The sequence below is a fragment of the Phascolarctos cinereus genome, unplaced genomic scaffold (genome assembly GCF_003287225.1).
Source record: "Phascolarctos cinereus isolate Bilbo 61053 unplaced genomic scaffold, phaCin_HiC Scaffold_2;HRSCAF=192, whole genome shotgun sequence".
Classification (NCBI taxonomy): domain Eukaryota; kingdom Metazoa; phylum Chordata; class Mammalia; order Diprotodontia; family Phascolarctidae; genus Phascolarctos; species Phascolarctos cinereus.
The window spans coordinates 181,648,534-181,676,014 of NW_027555625.1; the positions used below are offsets into that span (position 1 = coordinate 181,648,534).

Below are 27,481 nucleotides of genomic sequence, written 5' to 3' on the forward strand. Positions count from 1 at the left end.
TAGAAAGAATAAAAATTTAAACTGAAGACAAGATGATCTTCATTATAATCTTGCCTTTGATACTTATAAGTCATGTGACCATGGGCAATTGGGAATATAGCAATGGCAGTTACCTTTGGGGATAATAATGCATGATGCCTTTTAGAGTTCTTGTGATTCCCAAAGAATCTATTGACAGTGATATTGTCATTTCCATATAAGCATATGCATCTAATCATTTATTCATATATTCATTTATCTGATGAAAATTTAAGTGTTGGCTATATGCTATACACCAGAGATACCAAACTGAAGGCCTTGCAGCCTGCATAATTCACAAGTGGGGAACCAGATTAAAATGTAATTAGGAAATGTTTAGCAAAAGAAATAAAAATACAACAAATATAATGTTAATTTATGGTTTTCTAAGTCAATATGTGCCCTGTAGGGAGCTGTTTCTATTTGAGTTTAACACAACTGCTGTACACTGTGTACATGATGAACCAAGTTATGCTAAGCTCTAAAAATGTCCATTTATTTCACTAAGGGAAGATTTAATTTCAATTCATTTCAACATTTCAACATTATTGAATGCCAGGAATTTGCTAGACACTGAAAATGGGCTGTCTCAGTAAGTGGTGGGTTCACTTTTACTAATGAACCTCCAGTACAAGCTAGAGGAGCATTTGGGTAAGTGTTAATGGGAATTCTTGTGCACGTGCAGTTTAGATTGTACAAATAGTCCTCAACACTTCTAGTTCTAAGCTTCTATGATCTTTGATTCTTCACCCTCATTCTTCATATAAAGTAAAATGTTATCAATTCTACCTCTGCAGAATCTTTTAAATTCTTTCATTTCCTCACTGCCAACTCTATCATCATCTTTCTTTCTACCTAAATTATTGTAATGCAAGGATAAAGAGCCAGCCAACCTATTTTCCATATCTCGCCAAGGATGTTAACTGAAGCCCTTCCCTTCGAGGCCACCAAATTCCTTGGCATTGTCAAGTAATTTAATGTCTGAAAAAGATATGGTTTTATCCATAAAATGATATTAAAGATGATGTATTATCATCTGTTTTGCAGCTTATTCCTAAGGACCATTTAACTTTAAATCTGATTTGCTGCTAAAACTTATTCTTCCTCCCTTGGCTTCTGTGATACTTCTCACTCTTGCTTTTCCTTTGACCTGACTTGATAATTGATAGCCTCATATTTTTTCTCTCATTCTCTCTTTGGATATTCTTCAAGGATCTTTCCTTCTCTTTATATATGCTCACCTTTGATTATAATATTCATTCCCAGATGTTTCCTTATCAACTCTATGGAGATGATTCCTAAATCCATATATATTACCTAATCATTATTGGCTTCTCCAATTCTATATTACTAACTGCCTGCTGGATATCTCCAGCTCTACATCCTTATGACACATCAACACATTCAAAGTTCAACTCATAATCTTTCCCCACCTAAACCCCCCTCAGTTTTACCTATTTCCATTGATTAGCAATTCCATGCTTCCGTACTTGAAACTTTAGAATCATCTTTGACTCTCCTCTCATCCTCATGTCCCATATCCAGTCATTTCCTGTATCCTGTGGATTCTACTTCCACAATCTTTCTTCAATCTGTCTCCTGTTCTCTCTTTACTCACATCACTCTAGAACCCAATCATCTCTTGCCTGGACTATCATAATAGATTCATAACTGACTTTCCTGCTTTGATTCTTTCCCTTCTCCTGTCCATCCTGCATAGCGGCTAAAATAATCTTGATGCAAAGCTGAAGCAAAAGCAAAAAAATATGTTATTGGAAAATCAGATGATCAGAGGTTATATGGCAAGAATAACAGCCTAAGTATTTTACTGGCATCCACAGAATATTTAAAAACAAAATCCTAAAAGAAGGCATATCCTCTCCCCCCCGCCCCCGCCCAGCGTTAGCAGATATTTTTTGAGAGATTTATAGGAAAGAACATGGTCAAGAATCACACAGATTGACAGAGTTGTGTTACATTTTTTTTTCTGATGTTCTCTGCACAAAAAGATACATTCTCTGGGCATGTGAAGTTCTTTGACTCCCTTTTTAGAAACCATGGTACTCATAAAATTAACAGAAGATATGTACTGCTGGAACTCGATTGACAGATTCAAACCAGCTTTTCCTAATCTAAGACTTTAATTGATCGTTCCTCTTGCTCTTATAAGCTGTTTCCAAAGATTGTGTAGTTATTCAAGTAATCCAATACTTCTACATGGTGTATACATCTCCCTACCTTTACCATAAGTTATGAGTATGTGGCCAGAGCTCCTGAGAATCCTTGGGGCATGTTTTCAAGCAATTGGAATCTTGCAGGGATAATCAAATTGATCTTATTTTCCTCTGCTACCCAGATAGGGAAAATCTACATTGTATAAGGTGATAAGGTGTATGTGTATGTGTTTGCATGTAGGTCTATACCATATATATATATATATATATATATATATATATATATATATATATACACACACATATACACACATATCTGTATATATGCACATATATGCATATGCATATACACACACACACACACACACACACACACATATATATGTAATAAGTTTTTTATAGTGAAGAGTATCTTAAACTTATGAAGGCAAACTGCTCTACGGTAGTTCTCTTGTTAAAGGTCTACTATTCTACACACATCTAAAGCCTTTCTATCACCTCTGTAATTATTATAGACTGCTGAATTCACTGATGATGTCATGGACTAACAGTTCTTTTAAATGCTATCTCAGGTTTTCCATATCCAAGAGGCATAACTTATGAGATCATGTTCAAAAGAGCAGGGAGTTGTTGAATCTGTGATTGTTTGCTGCCCACATGTGTCATTCTATATGCCCATTCTACCCACAGGTGGTGTGTGTAGCTATGGAAAAGTGTGCCTTAGGTGCTTGTCTTATGGGGAAGTTTCCACAGAGATGAGGTCTTGGATCTAACAAAATCTCAGTCTTGCATGCTTGTAAATGTTTTATATTCCTTCTCATCTTATAGAGTCTAAATTCCAGGAGGACAAAGGTTTTATCTCAATTATTGCTATATTTGCCTCAGCACCAAGCAAATTACTGTAAACACAATACACATAAGAAATGGCTCTTGAATGGGGAATGAATGAATGCATATTTATTTAATGTATGAATAATAAATTCCAATGCAAAGGTTCGCATATGGCCATATGATTTTAAAACATATTTTAGGGTGAAATTAACTTGTCTCCAATATTATGTATTTTACCCTTTAATTTTTAACTATATATATTTTATATATATATATATATACATATATATATATACATATATATATATATCTCACATATAGAGAAAATGGGCAATTTTAATCAAGTAGATCTGACAACTTTGCATGTATATATATACATATATATATATATATATATACATATATGTATGTATGTATATACAGTGCCCCATATATGCCTAACAGTATGTAAATATAGCCTCATCTGGATAATTCCAACAACTGAAATCCAAAAAGAGGAATTTAAGAACTACTAAGAGAATAAAATCTAGATTATGATTCCCAATGCTGTTATTAAAATGCCGACTTGAATATTCTACTGGATTAGCAGATTACCAAGTTTCCTTCAAAATTATAGTGATTTGTTAAGTAATCATAATGCTAAGCATTGTGATTTGTAAAAGAAAATAAAGAAGTGAAAATATATACATTTGGGGCATAAACATGTCTATTGAATAGATCTTTAAACTTCAGAAGTGAGTTTTGGTGATGGAGTGAGCATGTTTTATTTTGTTTTTAAACTTAGTTGTAAAAAAAGACTGCAGCAAAATCACTGTTTTGCCTTTTTGTGTTTTAATGATGAGCAAAATGAGCCTTTAAAGGTTAAATGATTTATCCTTTGTGGTTACATGGCTAGTAATAACAAAAGACCTCTGGGCCTATAAAGGAATCTGAAATGAAACAGTCTGATCACAGATTAGAAAGCATTTTTAAAACTAGTAATTATCTTTCTTTATTTCTTTCTTTTTTTTGTGAGGCTATGGGGTTAAGTGACTTGCCCAGGGTCACACAGCTAATGAGTGTTAAGTGTCTGAGGCTGGATTTGAACTCAGGTCCTCCTGACTCCAAGGCCAGAACTCTATACACTGTGCCACATAGCTGCCCCCCAAAACTAGTAATTATCAAAAGCAGAACCTGGACTTAGGTCTTCTGACTTTGGGTTTATTACTCTTTCTACTACACTACCTTGCCTCTCTATTATTTATAAGCAATTGGGAGTAGAGGTAGCACAGAAAATAAATCCTTCTCATTTCCAAACCACTAAATTTCAACAATGATCTTCTGCTTTTATTTTAATTGACTCTGTGACCTAATTTCATCTCCTTCACATTAGCTGCATCAGCTAAATCATGATCCTTTACTATATTTTTGCTTTCTGCCAAATTGAAAATTGATTTCACATGGGGCAGCCTCCTGCAAGATGGTCTGACTCATTCAAATGAGGTTGATTTCTAGTTTGATTATAATGGTTTCACAGAAGAAATCCACTTAATTTATGTTAAACAGTTCCCTTTGATGTGAACTGAAGTCATTTCACATTATTAGAAACTAGTCAGAAACTTTAAGAAATGTTTTTGCACTCCTCAGTGCCTTCCTATTTGGGCAATTTTTATATTCTGAACCTCTTATCCAATGATCTTTATTGTACATTTTAGTAATGTATCATAAAGGTAGCCAGAATGTAGTGAAAAGAGTATTCCCAAGATTATTAAAGAAACCTGGGTTTGAACCTCAGCTTTCTTACTGTTTTTGTTACCAGAAGCCAGTCATTTAGTTTTTCTGGTCTTCCTCAATTGTCCTCATTTATGAAATTTCAGACTTGGACTGGATGATCTTTAACTTGTCTTTCAGCTCTAAATGCTCTTATTCTATATGTCAGCCAATCAATCAAGTATTTATTGAGAGCCTGCTATTTGCTAGATTCAGTGTTAGATCCTAGAGATTCAAACATGATGAATCAAACAAATCTCTGTTCTCAAAGAGTTCATGTTCCAACAGAGTAAATGACAAATTAAAAATACCAATATATAAGAACAAATAGAATACAAATAAATATAATGTAGTGAAATACAAGGTTGTTTAGGAGGCAATTGTTTGGAAGTTAGAGGTAGCAGGAAAGATGCCATATATAAGGTAGTGGTATAGAATAGTAGTGCTATGACTAAACTGAGAAGGAACTGTATTCCAAGCATGGTGGATGGCCAGTTAAAAGGTAAAGAAACTGGAGATGTAATATCATTTGTAAAGAACAGAGAAAAGCCCAGTTTAGGTGGCTTTCAGAATAGGTAAGGGGAATTAATATACAGAGAATATGGGAAGTAAAGTTGAGGCCAGATTATAGAGTTTTTAGAAGCTTACCAGAGTTGATCATTAAAAATTTTAATTTCTTAGCTGATTTTTTTCATAATTGTACATTAAAGATTTTTTTCTTTTCCTTTTTCAGGTCCTTTAAGTATAGATCCTGATTCTTCAAATCATTATTATGGCACAAATAGCAGTTCTGTTGCAGCTGCCATTCTAGTTCCATTCTTTGCGCTCATTTTATCAGGTTTTGCATTTTACCTCTACAAACACAGGTATTGTATAAAGCATCATGGTCAAATCTTTGAGAATGTAACTGTGTCACCTTTCTAACAAATTATTATTACTGTATATAATTTTAATATTTCAGCAATATCTTCTTCTTATATTAAAATGATATAAGTAGTTCTCCAACCTACAAAGCCAGTTGACCAACTCCAAACAATACATAGTTAAGAGAAGAAAGCCAACAGATTATGAAAGAAACACTGCTGAATCTTTGTGGTTAATTAGACTGAATGTAATGAAAGAAGAATTTTTTTTTAAAGTAACTAGGAGTTTCTAAAAAAGAAAAGAATAATGAGCGCTTTCTCATGGGTTTTATTCAAGCAGGAGCTAAATGCCCAGATGTTGTGGCTATTGTAGAAGAGGATTTCATACTCCCAGTGGAGATGTCATATCAGATGGCCTCTAAGTTTACTTTTAACTCTAAGTTTCCTTGATTTTTATGAGCTATTTTACTGGATAATTTTTTTTGTTTTTAAATAGATACTAGTATAGTACTATGATGTGATAGTCTGACATAATGAACAGAGAAAAGACTTCAAAGTCAGGTTCCCTCTGAAAAATATTGGCTTGGTGATGCTAGGAAAGTCACTTAATTTCTCAGTGCCCCAGGCAATTCTGACAGTTTTTTTTTTTAAAGGACCGTGTGTGTGTGTGTGTGTGTGTGTGTGTGTGTTGTGTGTGTGTGTGTGTGTGTGTGTGATAGATTTCTTTGGCAGTTTGATGAAGCCTATGAACTGCTTATCAGAATAATGTTTTTAAATGCTTACAATAAAATACATAAGATACAAAAGAAACCAATTATATTGAAATAAAAATATCAAAATATTTAAAATTAAAAAATAAATGAAGTTAATTGACCTAGCTTAAGAACCCCTGATGTAGTATAAAAACCCAATAATATGGTTCCATTTTACCAGAGAATTTAAAATGTTACAGAGTAAGAATGTCTTTCTCTCCATGACTTCTTGAGGTTTGTTTTAATACTCATAGAAGTCAGAGGAGGAAAATGAAGCTAAATATTTAATAATTTGAGTTGAGCATTTAACACAAAATTTGTCTAGAATAAATATAATTCTAAACCTTTGATTTTTATGATTCCCTTTTTTTGTCCTCATTAATTGGTATTTCTAAGTGTGAGAAATGGGAGCGCAGTCTATAAAGGCAATAACATAGAAATTAATTTGAAGGTGGAAATCAAACCTTATATTTCAGAAACTTTAAGCCCATGATGAACACAAAAAAAGATATTAAAAAAAGGAATGAATAAGGATGTAGTCCCTTAATTTAATAATACAATTTCTGAATAATCTAAAAGGAAGAGAATTAGTGAAGAAAAATGAAACAAAGAAAAACTTGGAAACTTATAGTAGAAAGAAAACTACTAAATAAAAGAAGTTTGAGAGAAGAGGGAATATTCTTAACTAACCATTTAACTGAAAGGAGGAAAAAGAAAGAATAAAAGTAGGGATTAAATAAATAACTAAGTAAGTAAATGAAAGAAAAATAAAGTAAAACATCCAAACTAGTGAAATTGCAGCTTTAGTTTCAAATACAGTAACTGTTGAGACCTGAATAAAAATATAAGTATGTATACATAAGCCAAATAAACGAAAGCTCATTGGGGCCCTCAGTAATTTTTAAGAGTATAAAGGCAACCTGAAACCAAAAAGTTTGAGAACCATTAGATTAGATGTTCTGCAAGATCATTTTTAACTCTAAGCTTATGATTCCATTATCCTATAATATTCCTATTGTAACTAATCTCAGGTGTGTTGTGCTCTCTCCATGAACTGCTTATCCTGACTTTAACATATAGTATTATTATGACACATAAAATGTTTGTCCTGGGGGCAGCTAGGTGGTACAGTGTATAGAACATTGGCCCTGGATTCAGGAGGACCTGAGTTCAAATCTAACCTCAGACACGTAACCCTTTCTAGCTGTGTGACCTGGACAAGTCACTTAATCCCATTGCCTAGCCAAAACAAAAAAATTTATCTTAATGCTGAGTTTTCAACTATTAATTCCTTTTCTCCCTCCTCTTCCTCTTCAGAACAAGACCAAAAGTACAGTATAATGGCTATGCTGGACATGAAAACAGTAATGGACAAGCTTCATTTGAAAATCCTATGTATGATACAAACTTAAAACCCACAGAGGCAAAAGCTGTGAGGTTTGACACAACTCTGAACACAGTTTGTACAGTGGTATAGCCTTCAGTGCCCCCAAAATGACTGATTCATAGCCATACCTCTGATGGACAAGCAGTAATTCCTTTGGTGCCATATACCACTCTCCCTTCTACTCTTGGCTTCGCTGCGGTAATCTTGAACATCTTCTCCTGGCATATACATGCAGTCAGAGTCTTCTGGGGATCAAATCAAAGACACCATCTTCATCCTTGAAAGTAGATTAAAAGTGCTTGGCTGCGTCTGCTTGAAATCAAGGCACATTTAAGGAAGACTGCCAAGTCATGCCAATTTGTCATACTTAATGCCTCAGACTTTCATATTCGTATGTGACTGGGATGCCTTTCAATGCAATCTTTTGGGCACTTGGATATATCCTTTGGGTGCCATAACAAAACAAGAGCACCACAGTATGTTTTTGGTTTTGTTTTGTTTTGTTTTAATCCCCATGAACAGAAATGTTCTGAAGAAAAAAAAAGCTTTCCTAAAAGAGAAAAAAACTTTCTGGTAGATGCACACACCTACAAATGCTTTGTTGGTGACATCGCTGAGATGCTCTTGCAGTTGGACAAACTCACCGTATGTCTCCAATGTTCATACATAGGGCAGTCTGCAAATTTCCCAGTCAGCTGTTGTATTGCAGAATTTTTGATGCACAATTTTTTGCACTAGTGTGTTCTGAATGACTAAAATTCTGATACAAACTATGTATACAGGGTTTCTACACACTGTCCATTGTATATAAGCATTATTTCACATTGTCAAGCTCAGCATTCCATGGTCAGTTTTTTGTTGACCTGTTAGAAAATATTCCCCACATTTGGCACAAGTTTGAAAAGAAATGTGATACCGAATAGATTTTTGGGTTTACTTTTATTCAAGTTTTTTTGACTCCATTTATATAGATAAAACCATTGGGCATGTCAACAAAGGGAGAAAAAAAAAGTCCACCTTCACTTCCAGTATTTTTTTTTCCTTCTGATTGTACCATTGTCAGTCACTTATTTTCAGTATCATCCTATTTAACAGCAGGGGGGTTGGCAGCAATTGCTGCCTGCCGTGTAAAAATGTGAATAGTAATTTATTTTAGATAGCTCACAAAACCTGTGAGATTTAGCTCACAATACAGTCTTCCCTTTTACATTACGGCCATTCTTCCTTTTGACGGGGCATCATTTTTTGATATTGCATGAAAGACAATATAGTCTGCTAGCACACAGAACCCAGTGGGAATTGTCAGTATCAAAATACTCCAGTTTTTTTTTTATTTTGAGGGAAAAAAGCAACACTGCTGACGTTGGTTCACATAATTTTTTTTTATTAACCACATCTCTGCTTCATGCTTTGTAATCCCCCAGTTGAAAAGAAAATATAATGGTTTTGAAGTCACAGGAATCCATGTAGATGAATTATGAATTAAAGGATAAATAATGCTTCTTATGAAATTCAAAGGGGACAAAACCACAATATGAAGGCAGGGGAAAAATTGAATGTGTGTATGGGTCTGAAGTTCAAGATGACTGTTCATTAGCATTGATTTCTATATTTTGATAAAATGATTACAAACTTTTAAGTTTTGTGTTTTTAAGTTCTTAACATTTAAATTTCACACGCTGAAAAGCCCCTTCCCTGAATTCCTAATTGGAAGTAATGGAAATGGGAAATATTGTTTCTAAATGGTCTTTTGTTTGACAGGGGATTTATAGTCAATTCAATTCAACAAAGGTTTCTTAAGTACATGCTTTGTATACTACACAGTACTAGACCATTATCAAACTATTATAAGATTTTAAGTATTAGTCCATTAAAAGCATAGCTTCAAGGTATGAAAATGAGGTTTGAAAAAATGTCAAGGTTTAAAAAAAAAGATAGGCATTTTGCTTCAATGCTTTCAGTCATAGGGCATCTGAGTGCTTGCTCTTTATTGAAAGGGCATATACTTTTAAGGAGACCAAGTGGATCTCTTCCAGTTTTATTTTGCATTTCAGTTTTGCTGGTAAAAAAAAAAAACTGTTATGAATACAGTGTATTCTCTGAACAAATGTCTGAGTTGATAGCACCTCTGGAGTTTGCGTCATCTCTCAGTATCTCTCAACAGAATGGATAACATCAATAGGACATAGAATTGAGTGACTGACCCATAGATTAATATTATCAGAACCTTTGGTGGTGTGGATTTTCTGTACAAGTGAGAACAAGGTTACCATACACATATACACACTCAGTCATACACACACACACATACACACACATACATACACACACACACACATACTATGTATATACATATATAGATATAGATATATCTATATATTATATATGTGTATGTATGTGTGTATATATATATATATATATATACACACATAGATATATATGTGTGTGTGTGTGTATATATATATATATACACACACATATATAAAATGTATATATCTAAGCTGGAGTCATTCAAACAAGGTGCAAAATGCTGACTTCAGAGCCTGAACAGAAGCTTTCTGCTCCCACACTCCTGACTTGTTGGTAGATAATATAAATGAATTCTTAGATGGCAGGAGATAGATAAAAGAAATTATGTATTAGATGACAGAATGTATGAACGTATGTGAGTGAATGTGTGTATGTGTGTGTATACAACTCAGATTTCTCTTTAGTTACAAATTCTGAGCATTTTTAAAGATCTAACTTTTACTTTCTAATTCCCTTGTGAGAATTTTACCTACAGTTTTTCTGTAGGCTGTGTTTTCAGTTCTTTACCCAGTCTCCTGAGAGATCTTTAAGGGATACTGATCCAAAAGTCAGGAAATATGCTTGCTGAGGTATCTAGACAAGACTTCCCTAAAGTTGACCAGATTCTATGGGGGGGGGGAACAACATGCTAAAACAGGTTATATGCTTCAAAGCTGTTTAAAGCTGCTGCTTGTTCCACACATCTTGCCTTTCTCCAGGCTAGCTGCAATAATTTTTTTTTTCTTCTGTAAGATATTTTGTAAACAGACAACAACACAAAGCTATTATAAAAGGGGAAAAAAGAACGCTGGCATTACGATCAAGTCAATCCCATCTTCATTCCCAGTAATCCATCCTGTCATTTCACTACATGCTGCTGACATGAAGTAGGTGCAAAAGAACTTTTTGTACAGAGATATATTTTTTATGAAGAATTTGTAAAATTATTAAATATGCTGTAATTTTTTGATTAATGTAGGTAAATTGTTAAAAAATACATGTTTTTACAATAAAAATGTAATTTCCCAATAATGTAAAATGTACCATCTCTAGCTGATTTTCAGTTCCAATCCTATTACACATGTATTAATATTCAAGTGGCCTGTTAAATGAACAATATCTTTTTGGCAAAAAAATAATAAAAATGAAAAATATATATAAAAAGAGTGTAATATAGCCTGTGCAATGCCACCTACCTTGAAAGCAAAATCAAAGTTCTAATTAAATATTTAATTTTAGATTTCCATCTTTTGGGTGATTTTTTTGGTTCCTAAATTATTTTCTTGACTTACACAATAGAGGATGTATGTACTTGTGTGTGTGTGTGTGTGTGTGTGTGTGTGTGTGTGTGTGTGTTAGAAGAAAATTCATTTGGTCTACAAACTAATTGAAATGACTAGATTGCTTAACAAAGAACAAATTTTTTTCTTTTATAAAGTATCAGACTTTCAAGTGTAGGGTTAGAAAGAACTGACATTTTGGTGAAAGCAGTCTTTGTCAAAGTGGGAAAAATGAGTATTGGGAAAATATTGACCATTGTGCCTAAATATTGTTTTAATACTTATGAGAAAATAATTACAGTTGTGATATATTCCTAATGGACTTGGAGGTTTTCTCACAAAGGAGTCGGTTATTATTATAACAAATTCTAAAGTGCTTTGCTGAAAAATGACTGCTTGATTCCCTCAAAAAAAAAAGCATCTAGGTTTGGCTTTTTGCTTGTTTTTGCTGAAGATTCTGTGAACCATCTGTGAACTTCTAAAATCTTGAAAAATGTTATGCCCCACATAAGAAAAATGTAAATATATTTAACAAATCATCACAAATATCCTATTTTAGGAGGGCTTCACTGAAATGATTAACTCATATTGCCTTTAAAATTTGGACCCAGTTGTTCCCTATTCATATCTGTGGTAAGAGGGGAAAGAATGCTTTACAAGGCCTCAGTGACCCATTAAGCTCAGTGTCTAGCAGTTGAATGGAATGATATACTAATTTTCCTGAGAGTCAAGTTATCACAAAATGAAAAGATAGCCAATAACACAAATAGTTTCACTGTGATTTCTAAGTAAAAAATAGTTGTTTCACTTCCCTCAATTTAAAGATTTAGCTCCATCCATCTTTGCATACCATCTTTCAAAATGGATATCAAACTGCCCTAAAGAACTAGGATTCCAGATGATAAATAATTTATTGCATTTACTTCCTGGGATTCAGTTGGATGAAGAACTGATCCTTGGGTCTTTTTGCAAGTCATACTGAAATACTAGCAGAAGAACACTGAAAAAATAATCAAATGTTTTATAACATAAACAAATACATATATTGGACACATAGGCAATATAACATATCTGTGTATATATACACATATAGACACACATGTACACACATGTGTGTTTGTTTTATACATATGTATACATGTGTAAATGTATAAATACATACACGAACACACATGTATATAGGCTTACGTATTCAGAAACTGAGAGTATTATGCTTCACCTATTCTGGTCAAATCTCTGTTATACGGAGGAGGAAATTGAAGACCAGAGTCAACCAGTAAGTCAACAAACATATTTAGCAATTATTATATTTCAAGCATTGTACTAAGTGTTGAGGATACAAAGAAAGACCAAAAAAAAAAACCTCACTTCCTGCCCTCAAAGAGCTCACAGTTTAACGGGGAAAGACAACATGCAAACAACTATGTACAAGCAAGCTATATGAATTGGAGGTAATTAACAGAGGGAAGGCATTCGAATTAAGGGAGATAAGGAAAGGCTTCCTGTAAAAGGTTGGATTTTTATCTGAAACTTAAAAGAAGCCAGGAAAGGCAATAGCCAGAGATCATTATAAGGTACAGCATTACAGATATGAAGCACAGCCAGTAAAAATGCCCAGAGTTGGAAGATGGGATCTTGTGCAAAGAACAGAAAGGAGGTCAGTGGTGGATTGCAGAGTACATAGGGAAATATAAAGTATAAGAAGCTGGGAAAGGTAGAGAGGGACCAAGTTATGAAGAGCTTCTAATACCAAACAGATGATTTTATATTTGATCATGAAATTAATAGGGAGTTACTGACATTATTGACTAGGAGGATAACACAATCAGATCTGTGCTTTAGGAATAAGAGATCACATTCATAGTTGAGTGGAGGACAGATTAGAGCGAGGAGGCTGTTGCAATAGTCCAGGCATGAGATGATATGGGCCTGCACTAGAGCGGTAGCAATGTTAGAGGAGAAAAAGGGGCATATGCATGAGATATTACGAAAGTAAAATTGACAGGCCTTTGCGTTTGATTGGATATGGGGAATGAGAGTAAGGAGTCATTGAATACGAGAAGTGTAAACCTGGGTAACTGGAAAGATGGTATTGCCATACATAATAATAAATAAGTTTGGAAGAGGGGAGGTTTGGGGAAGAAAGGTAGAGTTCAGTTTTAGACATATTGAGTTTGTGGTTTTCATTGCAAAATGTCCAATAGGTGGTTGGAGATGTGAGAGTAAAGGTCAGTATAGAGGTTTGGGTTGAAGAAGTAGATTTGAGAATTATCATCTTAGAGATAATACTTGAATCCATTGATGTTTATAAAGTCATAAAGTAAAATAGCATCAGCATAGAAGACAAGAGAGCCCAGGACAGAACTATGGGACCTCCTACCAATGGTCAGGGGACATGGCCTGGATGAAGATACTGCAAAGGAGTCTGAAAAAGAGTGGTCAGATAGATAGGAGAACAAGGACATAGAAATGTCCCAAAAACCTCAAAGGAAAAGAGGATGAAGAAAAGTATTACTGAGACACTCAAAGGCTATAGAGAAGTGAAGAAGAAAGAAGACTGAGAAAATGATGTTAGATTCGGAAGTTAAGACCATTAGGAACTTTAGAGACAGTAATCTTGGTTAAATGATGAGGTTGGAAATCAGACTGTTGTTTTTGTTGTTGTTCAGTCATTTCAGTCATGACTCAATTTAGAGTTTAATTGGCAAAGATACTAGAGTGGTTTGCTGTTTCCTTCTCCAGATAATTTTATAGATGAGAAAACTGAGGCAAACAGGGTTAAGTGACTTGCCCAGGGTCACATAGCTAGTAAGTGTCTGAGGCCAGATGAACTCAGGAAGATGTCTTTCTGACTCTAGGCCTGGCACTCTACCCACCTACTAAATTGTAAAGCTGGAATTTGAATCCAAGTTCTCCAGCATTGCCCCCACTCTCTTCTATGTACCATGCAAGAAAAATGTAAATATATTTAATAATTCATTACAAATTTCATGTTTAATTAGGGTTGCCACTGAAATGATTAGCTGTATGAGCCCTATAAAATGATTCCTTAGGACCTATCATTTTACTTGTATACCATGCTTTCTCTGTATGTCTGTCTCTGTCTCTCTGTCTCTTTCTCCCCTCCTTTTCCCTCCCCCCCCAATTCTTTTTCCTCTAGAGAATGAATTGTTTTGTATAAACCCCGGATCCTAGAAGGGTCTGATTGAGTATTTTACAACAAAGGAGAGAGACTGGGGATATTACAACTACCACCAGTATATCTTGCAAGTCATACTACAATGCATCCTCAGCAAAAGTACTTTATGACTGTTCTCACTTGTATAGAACAAAAGGAATTTTACAAATATCTCCAAATTAGGAGTACCAAGCATAAATTTTACCAATTTGCCACAGAGGACCACATTTAAAGTGTTAAGAAATTACATTCAATGCCTTCCTCCCATGTCACATTAATCAAAATCAATTCTTTGGAAGAGTAGCATCATATGTATCCAGCCAGAAAGATAGCAAAGCTTTGAAGTTCTTGAATCCTAAAATGACTAAAATAGTTTTTTTTCTAGATTTTTAGTTTCTAGTTTTAGTTTAGATTTTTAGATTTAGTTTAGTTTAGTTTAGATTTCTAGTTTTCTATATTTTCAACACCTATGAGGCTGACACAGCAGTCTGACTTAAAACAACAACCTTGAAGTTGGATAACAATGTAATTCTTTTCATAGTATCCTAGTAGGGAAATCACTCGTGTTTTTCATAGTTTGTATTTTTGTGTGAATATTATTTCTGAATACAATCTTTTTCTTTCTTCCTTCAACTTCCAAATTACACTCTTAACTCTGTAACACTGCATTTGTTCACAAATGAAGGCAAAGACCATGTTAGAAAGTGTACTGTAGTTTTACATCTTACTCAAATTTTAGTGAAGTTCTTCATAGTTTAAAGTCTACGACCTCAAAAAATTTGAAAATCTCATCCAAGTTAAAAAAAAGTCAGGCACCAAACTAAGGCGTATCAAGGAAAACACCAAAGTAAGGAAGAACACGTTATTAGAGAAATCTATGTACTTTTGATACAATGTAATAAAAATGAATATTATTCAAAATATTTTTTGGGAAATTTGAGGATTTGCCCAAATTTATAAAGCAAAGCAAAATAACACAACTAAAATCAAAGTAAGTTCCCATATCTGCATATATATATTTAATTAACATCTTTCATCTCTGAGAAATCCATCTATCAAATAAACACTATCCATTAAGTGTGCTGCATTTAGGGGAAAGAACTCTAGGAAAAATAATTCATATTATGCATAATTATTGATGTTTATATGTCATGCTAAAGTATCTAAAACACCTTATATGCATTATCTCATTGACCTTCAGATCCATATTGTGAGATTGTCAATGATTTTTGAGTTACAGTGTAGATAATGGAAAACCTCATCACCTCAAGAAAGGTGAGAGCCTCATAGTGATTAAATAGAAAGCCTCATCACCAGTATAGTTGACTACTTGGTGATGAATCATCTGGCCATGGAAACCCATGAGAAAGAAAAATACAGTATCACACATTTTTTAAATCATGTGTAAACATTAATTTAGCTGTTGGTACTCTAAATGTAAGATTCCCTATCTGATGAGTAGGACATAACAGGGACTCAGAGGTTAAAACACATCTATTGTCATACTGCTAGTCCATTTATTAGTGTCATATTCTTGGAGTAATCCATCTATCAGCATGTATTTTTAGGTACCTACTTTGTGTCAAATGATGTGCTAGAGATGAAAAGACAGAAAGAAAAGAGTCTCTGTGTCCAAAGAGTTTATATTCTAATGGAGGACAATACCCCGTTTGGGGTTACTCCTACAACTTGTGCCCAAAATTATAGGTTGGGTTTCCAGATGACAGCTGCGTACCACTCCTTTCAAAATTCTAAGGGTAATCCTGAGGGTTATTTTTTTCCACTAACATCATTGATCTTATATTTGACTCTTCAGTATCAGTCAACCAACTGACATCAATTTGCTTTTAGCAAAGGGTTTTATTGAGATGTGACTAAGATACTTGGTACAAAACACAATTGTCCCCAAAGCAAAGCTATACACAGGAATGTGCAAGCATACACACACACGCAAGCATACACACACACACACACACACACACCACACATATTGGCATTTACTGTGTGTGACAGTATGGAAGATTTTAGGAAAATCATTGTGATGATGACTGTGTGGATAGACTGGAGTGGGAAGAGCCTTATGGTGGGGAACTCAGGTTTTTGCAAAAGTGTAAGTGATAGATTGGAGCAGCCAGGTAGCACAATGGATAGCACACTGGGCTAGGAATAAGTAAGACTCATCTTTATGAGTTGAAATCTGGCCTCAGATATTTAATGGCTGTGGGACCCTGGGCAAATCAATTAGCCCTCTTTGTCTTAGTTCCACATCTGTAAAATAAATTGGAGAAGGAAATGGCAAATCACTTTAGTATCTTGGCTAAGAAGATCCCAATAGGGGGTCACAAAGAGTCAAATACAACTGGAATGACTGCACAACAAAACAAGTTATAGATGATGAGGACCAGAACTGGTAAGGGGGTGGGGAGATACTGTGTGAATAAAGAAGAAATATTTACAAATTTTATCAATTGTGACATTCTTAATATAAATGAAGTGGTAAAAAAAAAAGTAAGAAGTGGCAGCTAAGAGAAAGGATTGTGCATACATTTTCCCGGAAAAAACAAATAAAAAATTTAGTGAAGTTTTATCATTGGGAAAAAGTCAACAAAAACATGATTTCATCTGGTATTTGGTCATTTCATACTGCAAGACTCATGGTAAATATTTACAAAAATATGGATACGAAAATAATTACAGGTTATGCACAAATCTCTGATAGCTAAGAAAGTTATGGAATTATACAAAAAAAATTATGACTCTGTAAATTAAATTGCTATATACCATGATACTTAAGACATACAAATCAAAGGTGAGAATAATTGAGGGTGTTGAAGCAATATTTTGGAAAAAGGATCAGAAATAAGGAAAGAGGGAATCTAGAGATTGCACAGATGCCTTACACCTATATGCACACAAATATTTTCTTCAAGAAAAATGTGGAAGGTGCTGGACATATGAGCAATTAATAAAATCACTAATAAATGACCATATTGTTCCAAATTTCTGAATTTCTGAGTGAGATGGTAGAACAAAGATTATAATTCATAAAAAGCTAGATGGAAGAATGAAAAAGAGAAAAAGACATGATATGCTTTTATTACAACTTCAGTCTGACCTGCTTAAACACAATGTTGATGGCAAAAAATTAGATACAGAAAGATGAAAGACATTGCAGTCCTGGGTCTCAGTCCCAAGGTAAAAACTAGCACCAGCACACCAAAACTTGAGGCTGCAGGGGAGCTGGAATCCTGGTCATAGTTCCAAGGTGGAAAAGGGTGCTTGCGGTCACTTATAGACCAGAGCACAGGCCAGGAGAGTAGTAAACACACCTCTCCCTAGATGGTACCACCTTGGCAGAAACAAAACATACAGGTTCCCACAATTATCTCTGAAAACAGCTGCACCAAACTCCTGAAACTTGGGACAGTGCCCCCCCACTCTGCAAGCAGAGCTCCATGTTAGAATAGACTGGAAAAATGAGTAACAGCAGAAAAGGATTCTGACTATAGAAAGTTACTATGTTGATAGGAAAGATCAAACCACACACTTAGAAGAAGACACCAAAGTCAAAATTGCTTCATCCAAAACCCCAAAGAAAAGTAGGAATTGGTCTCAGGCCATGGAAGAGCTCAAAAAGGATTTTTAAAAACCAAGTAAGAGAGGAAAAATTGGGAAGAAAAAGAAGAGTGATACAAGAAAATCATGAAAAAAGAATCAATAGCTTGGTAAAGGAGGCATAAAAAATACTGAAGAAAATAACACCTTAAAAAACAGAATAAGCTAAAGGTAAAAGAGGCACAAAAATCCAATGGAAAGAAGAACTCTTTAAAAAGCAGAATTGGCCAAATGGAAAAAGAGGTACAAAAATTCACTGAAAAAAAAAAGAACTCTTTGAAAAGTACAATTGGCCAAATGAAAAAAAAGAAGTCCTCTAAATATTGAATAACAATGTTCCTCCTAAAATGTGTGTCCAGGGCTGAATTTAACATACCAAATATTGTCTGACCAGGGCAGAGTAAAGCTGGAATGCAGCCCATCTAGTTTTAGACACTATGCTTCTCTTAATTCCAGCTAAGATAGTATTAGCTCTTAGACTTTCTATATCACACTATTGAGTCTTCTTCACTTGGGATCCATGAAAACAGGTAAATCTTTTTCAAATTAACTCCTATTTTATATGTTATTTTATTTATATTTTATTTATTTATATCTTATTTATATTATATTTATATTGTTCCTCCTGTTTTACATTTTCAAAGTTGATTTTTTTTTAACTCAAATGAAATATTATATGGACATCTTTATTAAACTATATCTCATCAGATTTGGGCCTTTGTTTTCATTTGACAAGAACTTTTTGGATTCTGAATCTATAATCCAGTATGGTAGCAATTCATTCTAGCTTTGAGTCAGCTATAAATTTGAAAAAATACCTTTTTCTAAGTCACTGATAAAATATATTAAATGATACATGGTCATTTCCTTGGCACAGTTTCAGATGTCTGTGGCTAGAGTCTTATTCCCAAGCTCACATCAAACTAATAATAACTAGTGTGGTATGGTTAAATAGGTCACTAAACTTAAAGCCACAAGACCTGAATTTAAATTCAAGCACTGCCACTTATTTCCTTTTATTACCATGGGCAAGTCACTTTAGGTCTGAGCCCAATTAGATTCCTAAAGAGAATCAAATACAATGGGTATAAAAGATGCTTGTTCCATGGAAGAAAAGCTATGGGAAATCTCAGTAGCCTACTGAAAAACAGAGACATCACCTTGCCAACAAATGTCCATATAATCAAAGCTATGGTTTTTCCAGTAGCAAAGTATGGCTGTGAGATTTGGACTATAAGGAAATCTGAATGCAAGAGAATCGACACTTTTCTATTGTGGTTCTGGAAAAAAGACTTTTGAGAGTTCCTTTGTCAGCAAAGAGGTCTTAATCAGTCACTGCTTAAAGAAATTAATTCAAACTATTCACTAGAAGGTCAAATATTGAAGCTGAAGCTTTGAATACTTTGGCCACATAATGAGAAGACAGGATTCATTGAAAAATATCCTGATTTTGGGAAAGATTGAAGCCAAAAGGAAAAGGGGAAAGCAGAGGATGAGATGGTTGGATAGTATTATGAAAACAATGAATGTGAACTTGGACAGACTTCAGTAGAGAGTAGGAGATAGAAGGGACTGGTGTTCTGTATTCCATAGGGTCAAGAAGAGTCAGACACAACTCACAACTGAATGACTGAACAAGAACAACTAAGTTTCCTTCCAACTCCAGATTAACAGTTTTGTTTTTCCTTTTTTAGTTTAATATAGTCTGATACAAAATAAATCATTGGAAATTAATAAAATAATCACATTCTAGAACTTTGCATAGGGAGTGAATGCATGATAAATTGTTCCCTAAATAAAAGAAGGCCCTGATTACAGTTAGCCTCACTATTTTCATGTACTGTATATCAAACTTAAGGCAAAAGGGAAAATATTTAAGACTGGGATCTGTTGATCCAAAATTGAACAGTGTTTACAATCTAAAATTCCTGATAAATCAGACTTCCTGTTCTGTTTCTTCTCTCAATGGCCCAAAATATGTATCCAGATAGTTTAATATTAAATTTTCCCCCAATTACATGTAAAAAATAAATTAACATTCATTTTTCAAGATTTTGAGTTCCAAATTCTCTCCTTCCCTCTCTCCCCTCTCCCCTTGTTGAAAAGACAAGCAATTTGACATAGGTTATAGGTGTACAGTCGTATTTCCATGTTACTCATATTGTAAAAGAAAGAAAACAGACAAAAATTTAGAAAAGTTTAAAAAAGCATACTTTGATCTGCATTTTTTCTTTCTTTTCTTTTCTTTTCTCTATTCTTTCATTCTTTTCATAGCTATATGAAGGACTGGATTGGTAAAGGCATAGGATAAAGGTAAGGAGACCAGTTAAGCTGCACATTTCCTTAGTCTAGGAAACTTTCAATGATCCAAGACTATTCTGAAAGACATATGATGAAAAATGCTCTCCATGTAAATAGACAGACCCTTAGTGTGTATTTTGTTGAACGATAGAATAGTTCCACTGACTCTATCTTGAAGAAGATCTTTATCTTGGAAACCTTCAGCTCTTCCAAGATGGTCCCATGGGATTAACTACAGAGAAACACCCCCACCAAAATAAATCTGATCTTTGATAAACCCTGAGGCAAGGTAAAAACAAGTTACAACCCTGAGGCTGAGACATACTCAATGCCCTTACTGCCCAATTGCTTAACATCCTGTCCCTATTATTAAACTTCCCAAATAAAGAAATAAAGTACCCGAGCAACCTTACCTGATAAGTTACTTTTGCAGCTTGTAATGTTGCCTTGTTTAGTCCTTTTTTTAATTACATCTGACTCTCCCGTGACCTCATTTGGGGTTTGCCATTTCCTTCCCCAAATGTTTCCCTAAGTTTCTCTAATATATGTATCTGTCAATTATATAAAATACATACACTACATATGGTATACACATATGTCATATATGGAGTGTATATATGTATGTATGTATGTATCTTTTTTTTCCAAGGAGTCACTAGCCACCTGACAATTACTCATCAGATGATAATAATTAAATTTCATCTTCCAGCCTTCCTCTTTCTTGAGGGCTGCTCTGGAGAGTTAGAGGGCTTAGGCCAGACCAGGTCTTACTTGTAGCTTGTACTAAGCTGTGTAAACTCAGGATGTTGACTCACCACCCCCCTGTGCTGTCTCTTGAGAACAGGATGCAGGAAGGGAGGAAACGGACAGGGTACAGGAAAGAAAGTAACAGACAAGGTACAAGGAAGTAAGGAAATCATTTAATTAGGTTTGTGGTTTTCATGGAAAAGAATGTTACTATTGCTTGATCCAGTACTATGTAAGCCTGAGCCCTCAGATCAGTAAATGGAGTTTGTTCTTGAAATCTCCCACCTGGCTTGCTTGATTCTTTCTCTCTTCTTACTCAGCTGGCATCAGACCATGGCCTCAGACACAGGTGTACACGGCACCTCTTGATTTATTGATCTCCATTCAAATGGACTAAGTTGGGAGGATTATTGTCCAAAAGGAATTTAGGATCTCTGGGTTGAGGAATCCCTTAGCAATAACAAGAGGAACTTGTTACACGTTATGATCTAAATAAACTATGTCCATTACCCTTATCTTCCAGTCTAGAAATCCTGCCCCACTACCCCCCCCCAAAAAAAATGGAAATAATGGTAATCTGGCATTCCTTTTCTTGACAAAATTATTCTGGCTCTTTGGAATCAATAATTCCTTTTCTTTGGATCTTAATTCATAATTCCCTTTGTAAAACATAAAATCTGCCAAAAATCAAATTTAATTTCACTGTCTTATAACTGGTAGATTCTATTCTTTTATTTTTGTGGCTTTTCTTCATTTTTTCTGTTATTTCTTTCCTTTCTTTCTTTCTTCCCTCCTTCCCTCCTGTTTTCCCTCTTTTTTCCTTTTTCCTTCCTTCCTTTTTTTTTCTTTCTTTTGTTGCTTCCTTCTTTCTTTCTTTTTTCAGCATCTATCTTCTTTTCTTACACTATCCTAGAATATAGTTTCTCTGGCCTGATAGTTTGTCTGGCATCCTCAAGAAAAGTAAATGTTTTCTTACACTCTCTCTCCCTATCTATGCCCTATTAGTGATTTTTTTTTTCTATTTTTTTTTTCCAATCCAATTATCATTTTCCTGGGCAGAGAAAACAGAAGGAAAATGAGAGTTTAACATCTCAACCTGATTTCCTTTTTAGTTTATCATCATCACATCCATTCAGAATAATGGCTCTAGCCTTTTATTGATTCTGTTTTTCTTGATCATAGCTATAATGAAACAATACAATCAAAAAAGACTTTTGTTATCCTTATCCTTCCTGTTTAACTTTAACTTGATCTATCCATTAGCAATCCAGACATGTTTTTTCAGGGACTGTGCCATGCTTTCTTATTTATCCCTAATTACGTGCCCTTATGTCCCTTTTCCCCTTTTTTGCTTCTCCTAAAGATAAGTTTTAAAAAATAGCTTTTACATAAAGATACATACCGAAAAAAATATAATAAGAACAGAAATTATATAGCCTTTCTTCACCTCTCTTTTCTCCCAGATTAAAGGCACAATTTCCCATCTATCACTTTAGTCCCTGGGAAGAGTGGACTCAAAATTCAAATGGTTACTATAAAGCATTCACTCCACGGAGTTCCCTTCTAAATATTGCTTAGTCACTGGAAAATTCACTCTCTTGCATCACAACAAGGAGCTAGACATGAACTCATGACTGGGCTACTACACCTGCTCTTTCAGGATATGCTGTTAGTTTCTGAAAAAATCCTGGTATGAATAACAGTTTCTGAATCACAGCCAGCTCACTTATCCAAAGTTTGAAGCTCATAAGGTCATAACCATCTCCTATGCTCATTCACCTAAAACGATGAATGAATAAATTAAAAGAGGCAAAGAACAAAGAAATTATATAATCAGGGCCCAGTATGGGCCTGAGAGTTGAAAGTAGGACATTGACACTAAAGGGCAACTTCTCCAGCCAAAGACTTGTAACAGTTCTTGCCCTGTTCACCTCTAGGAAAGGATAGAAGATAGGTTCTACAAATTTAAATTTGTTGCTAAATTCCTTGTAAATTAGAAATGGTTTCTTTAGAAAACTCTTTTCCTTCTCATGTGAATTGCTTTTTTTTGGAAGACCAATATTTAATTTCCAAAATTTAGTTCTTGATAGTGACTACTTCAAAACAATATTATGAGGATGAGATGTGGTATGTCAATAATTTTGTAAACCTTAATTTGCTATATAAATGGTAGCTATTAGATAGATAGATAGATAGATAGATAGATAGATAGATAGATAGACAGATAATACAACGACTAAGAGGACAGTAGGTGGCTCAAGGGTTAGATTGCTGGGTCTGGAGTCAGGATGACCTAAGGTCAAATGCAGTCTCAGACACTTATTAGCTGTGTGACCCTGGTCAAGTCACTTAAACTCTGTTTGCCTTAATCCACTGGAAAAGGAAATGGCAAACCACTCTAGTTCCTTTGCCAAATATTCTCCATAGACATTATTGGCATGATATGGGCTATGGGGTCCTGAAGAGTCAGACATGACTGAAGGACTGAACAATCACATACTTATTAAGCGTGTTCTAGATACTGTGCTATGCTGAGAAAACAAATACAAGCAAAGAGAATGGCAGCCCTTGCCCTCAAGGAGCTTACATTCCAGTAGGTAAAGATAACACATAAAAGGGAACTGAAAAATTGTGGGGTGGCAGGGCAAAAGTATTCTGGGAATCCATGGACTGGCCAGCTTTGAAGATAGCATGGCTGGCATGGCACTTCCTTAAATGGAGGAACTCACCAAACAGAGAAAAAGGCCCTAGAGGTGGATATAGTGCCTCTTAAGAAGAGGCCATTAAGGTAGAGGCCAATAAAGTATTACGCGTTTCCAATTCCATTGATTTTTCAGTCAAATCCTCTTTACCCTCTGGTTCTTGGATTTCCTCACATGAACAAATCATATACTTTTCCTATTCTTTTTAAATAAGATCTACTCTTAGTCATATGGATCTTCTATCATCAATTTTCAGTAACATTAAAGAAGTAAAAATGTCTTTCTTGTATTAGAATTTCTAGTTCACTTTGTTTATTACCCGTATTTTGTGCATTCATGTAAAGACATTTGCAGGTATAGGTTTTATGCTGGCCCTTTTTCTTAGATTACATCTCTTGTGAGTTTCTAGGTATCTTTACTACTATTCTGACTTCACTACAAGTAATTCCTAATTTACCTAACTGATCATATGTAAAAGCTAACCTAAGGGAGCTTAAAATATTGAGAGATTTAAAAAATAAAACGAAACACGATTAGGAGTCACTTTGCCCAGGTGCTAGAGCAGGAAGGTTTGACCTCCAATAAGCTGATATGGAGTGGAAAATAGAATAAGTTGATAAAAGAACAATATTTGTATAGCATTTTTTTCTGTCTCAAATCATGGTGCATAAGAAGTTTTTATTTATTTTTGGAAACTGTCTCTCTATCTCTTTCACAAACACAGACACACACACACACACACTCACACATGCACACACACACACACATGCACACACACACACACATGCACACACCATCTGCAGATATATAGAAACCAGCATGGTGGAAGAGCAGTAATGATGCATGCCTTTGTGAACACTGAAGTGCATAGACTCACCTGTTTCATTACTCAAAATATAATCTCAAAGCTAAAGGAAATATCAAGCATATTCATCACTGTATCAGCTTCAGAGGCTGTTATCTTCACTTTCTACTTTTCTGATTTGCATTATAGGTAAAGGAACATACTTTCTCTCCTCATTTCATCACGGGAGTTCAATCATAGCCCTCAGGGTAAAATTTTAACATAATATGCTGTATTAAGGGCATTACTGTTGTATCAACTGCTTATATAGATTGATGGAGAAGCATTTTGATTAATTTTAAAAATATGAATAAAATATTTTTCAGCTTTAAAGCATAGTTCAAATCAAAGTGACATTTTGAAAAGGATGCCTTTGAAGTAACACTGGGAAAGTAATTCTTCATTTACTTCCATTGCAATGTAATGGCAACAAAACACTAACCACGAGTGTGGAAAGAGGGAATTTATTGACTTAAATAGATTATTGCAAAATAACTTGCATTTAGTATCTTTTCTAAGAGTAAACTGAGTTCTCTGAGAAAGGTTAAAGAGCAGAGGAGGAATGGAGGATTTTGAAAGGGCACATAGGAATAACATTTTCATTTCTCTTCCTCAAAGCAATACCACTTATAGTGAAATTGAATCGGCTGATAGTTGTCACCTTATGGAGCATGCTCAGAGTTGACATGCTCGATTCTGATTGATTTTGTGGAAACTTTAGGGCATGCAACTGGTCATGTGATGAGCCAAGCACTGAAAGAACTTTGCATTTTAGTATGATTCAGTAAACGCTGAATTCAATAAACTTCCTATTGTCTCCAGGAGCAAATACAAAAAGCTGTTTGGCACACAAAGCCCGTCATAACCTAACCTCTTACTGCATTTCTTTCTTTTTTCTTTTCTGTGTACTCCTTTTAAAAATTTTTGAGCTTAAATAGTAAAACATATACACAATAAGAAAAGGGGAAAAAAAGCATTGCTACAGCAGAATGGGATTCAATATATACAGCAATAAATTTCCATTTCAAGAAAGCCTATATAATAAATTTGACATGTGTTCAGAGCTATCCATCTTTTCTTTGCTTCCTTGTAAGTTTTCTTTTGTTCTCTGCTGTGCACTTTTTACTTTTTTTCTTTTTTTCCCCTTTTCCCTTGCCCCCAAAGCTACAATTAAGCATGGATACACATACACACACACACACACACACACACTCACATGTATGTTTATATATGTACTCAATACATATGTACACATGTACACACAAACATATGTGTACATATGCACATACTTATGTACACATACATATTCTTAGATATCTATAATCATGCTCATATATAGATATATACATTCATATGCATCCATGTAAAACTGTATTATACTTGTCCAGTTTTCTTAAATCTTATTCCTGGGCACATACTCTTCAATTCAGAGGCACTGACCTCCCAGTTATTGCATGGACAGGACATTCCTTCTCTTGGCTCCAGGCATTCTCTTTGGCTGTCCCCTATGCCTGGAATGCTCTCCCTTCCTCCTCTGGTCCATCTGTTGAACTCTCTAGCTTTCTTTAAGTCCTAATGAAAATCCTACCTTCTACCTGGAAGCTTTCCCCACCCCTTCTTCATTCCATTGCCTTCCCTCTGTTCATTATTTCCCATTTATCCTGTATATAGCTTGCTTTGTATATATTTGTTTGCATGTTATCTCCTTCCTTAGATTGTAAACTTCTTCAGAGCTGGGACTATCTTACCCCTCTTTACCCAACACATAGAACATTCTTAGTATTTGGCACATAGTAGGTGCTTAATAAATGTTTATTGATTAATTGACTGATTGTCACTTGATCCTCCCTTCCCCTATCACAGGTGGGGTACTGTATCAGGCGAAAGAAGAGACAACTTCAGTCTATACTTTCTTGCATAGGATTTTGCTGGGTGGTAAGTAGTAAGCACTTTCTCTAAACTTCCTGTAAGGGAATGGGCTGGTTTTTTTTTCTCCCCCATCCCTGATGTTATTCCCACTTAGAATATAGACTCAACTATGTGAATGTAGTACTTGGTCCCAGAAGTGTCTTTCATGATTGATGTTATGAGAAGTTAAAGACAATTATTGAAGTGGCTGTGTTCAGGCTTGGAGAAGATCTTGTGTACAGAGGTTCTAAATCTCATCAAATCAGGGCTGACTAGAAGTAGAGTTCAAGAATATTTGTGGCAGATGATCACCAACAAAAAATTTGGCCCAAGACTTATTCTTTTTTTTTTTAGAAGATATGTATTGGGAGTTGTTTAGAAAGTGCAGAGCTGAGGTGAAATGTAAAATGCCTAATTAGGAGTCCTACAAACTGTTTTATGTTCAGAGGAAGTTCAAGTATCACTCTCCTAGAAAATTGTAAGAATAAATTACATGTTGTTACAGGATCTTACGTAAATCATTTGATATCTGCATAGTTATGAGTCATTTATGTTTAATATTTCTTGTGTGCCTGGTATATAGCACCTCTTCCAGAATGTGTGTTGAGAACTATCTCCTCTCCATTGCCCCCATTCCCCACAACATACATTTCAGAACAAGCACAGATATCCTTAGAATGACATGTTTGTTGGCCACTGAGCTGTAACTCTGTGGATACATACTAAAGAGGCAATTCTTAACCCTCTTCTTCCTACCTTTCCCCTAACTGAGCTGAAAGCAATGAGATCACAGCCTCTTAAGCAAGGTTGGGTCAGGGATGAAGTTGATTATTGTCTGTATCT

General features: G+C 34.8%; 1 protein-coding gene across 1 annotated transcript in view; it reads left to right on the forward strand.

Moving 5' to 3' along the window:
• The window catches only part of CSMD1 (CUB and Sushi multiple domains 1), a 1,378,384-nt gene extending 1,367,118 nt beyond the window's left edge, over positions 1-11,266 (forward strand). The window contains exons 65-66 of the mRNA XM_078149151.1: positions 5,506-5,638; positions 7,705-11,266. Of these exons, the coding sequence (XP_078005277.1) occupies positions 5,506-5,638; positions 7,705-7,864 (293 nt within the window). The 3' untranslated portion in view covers positions 7,865-11,266. The remainder of the gene's footprint in view (positions 1-5,505; positions 5,639-7,704) is intronic.
• Positions 11,267-27,481: the final 16,215 nt, after the last annotated feature.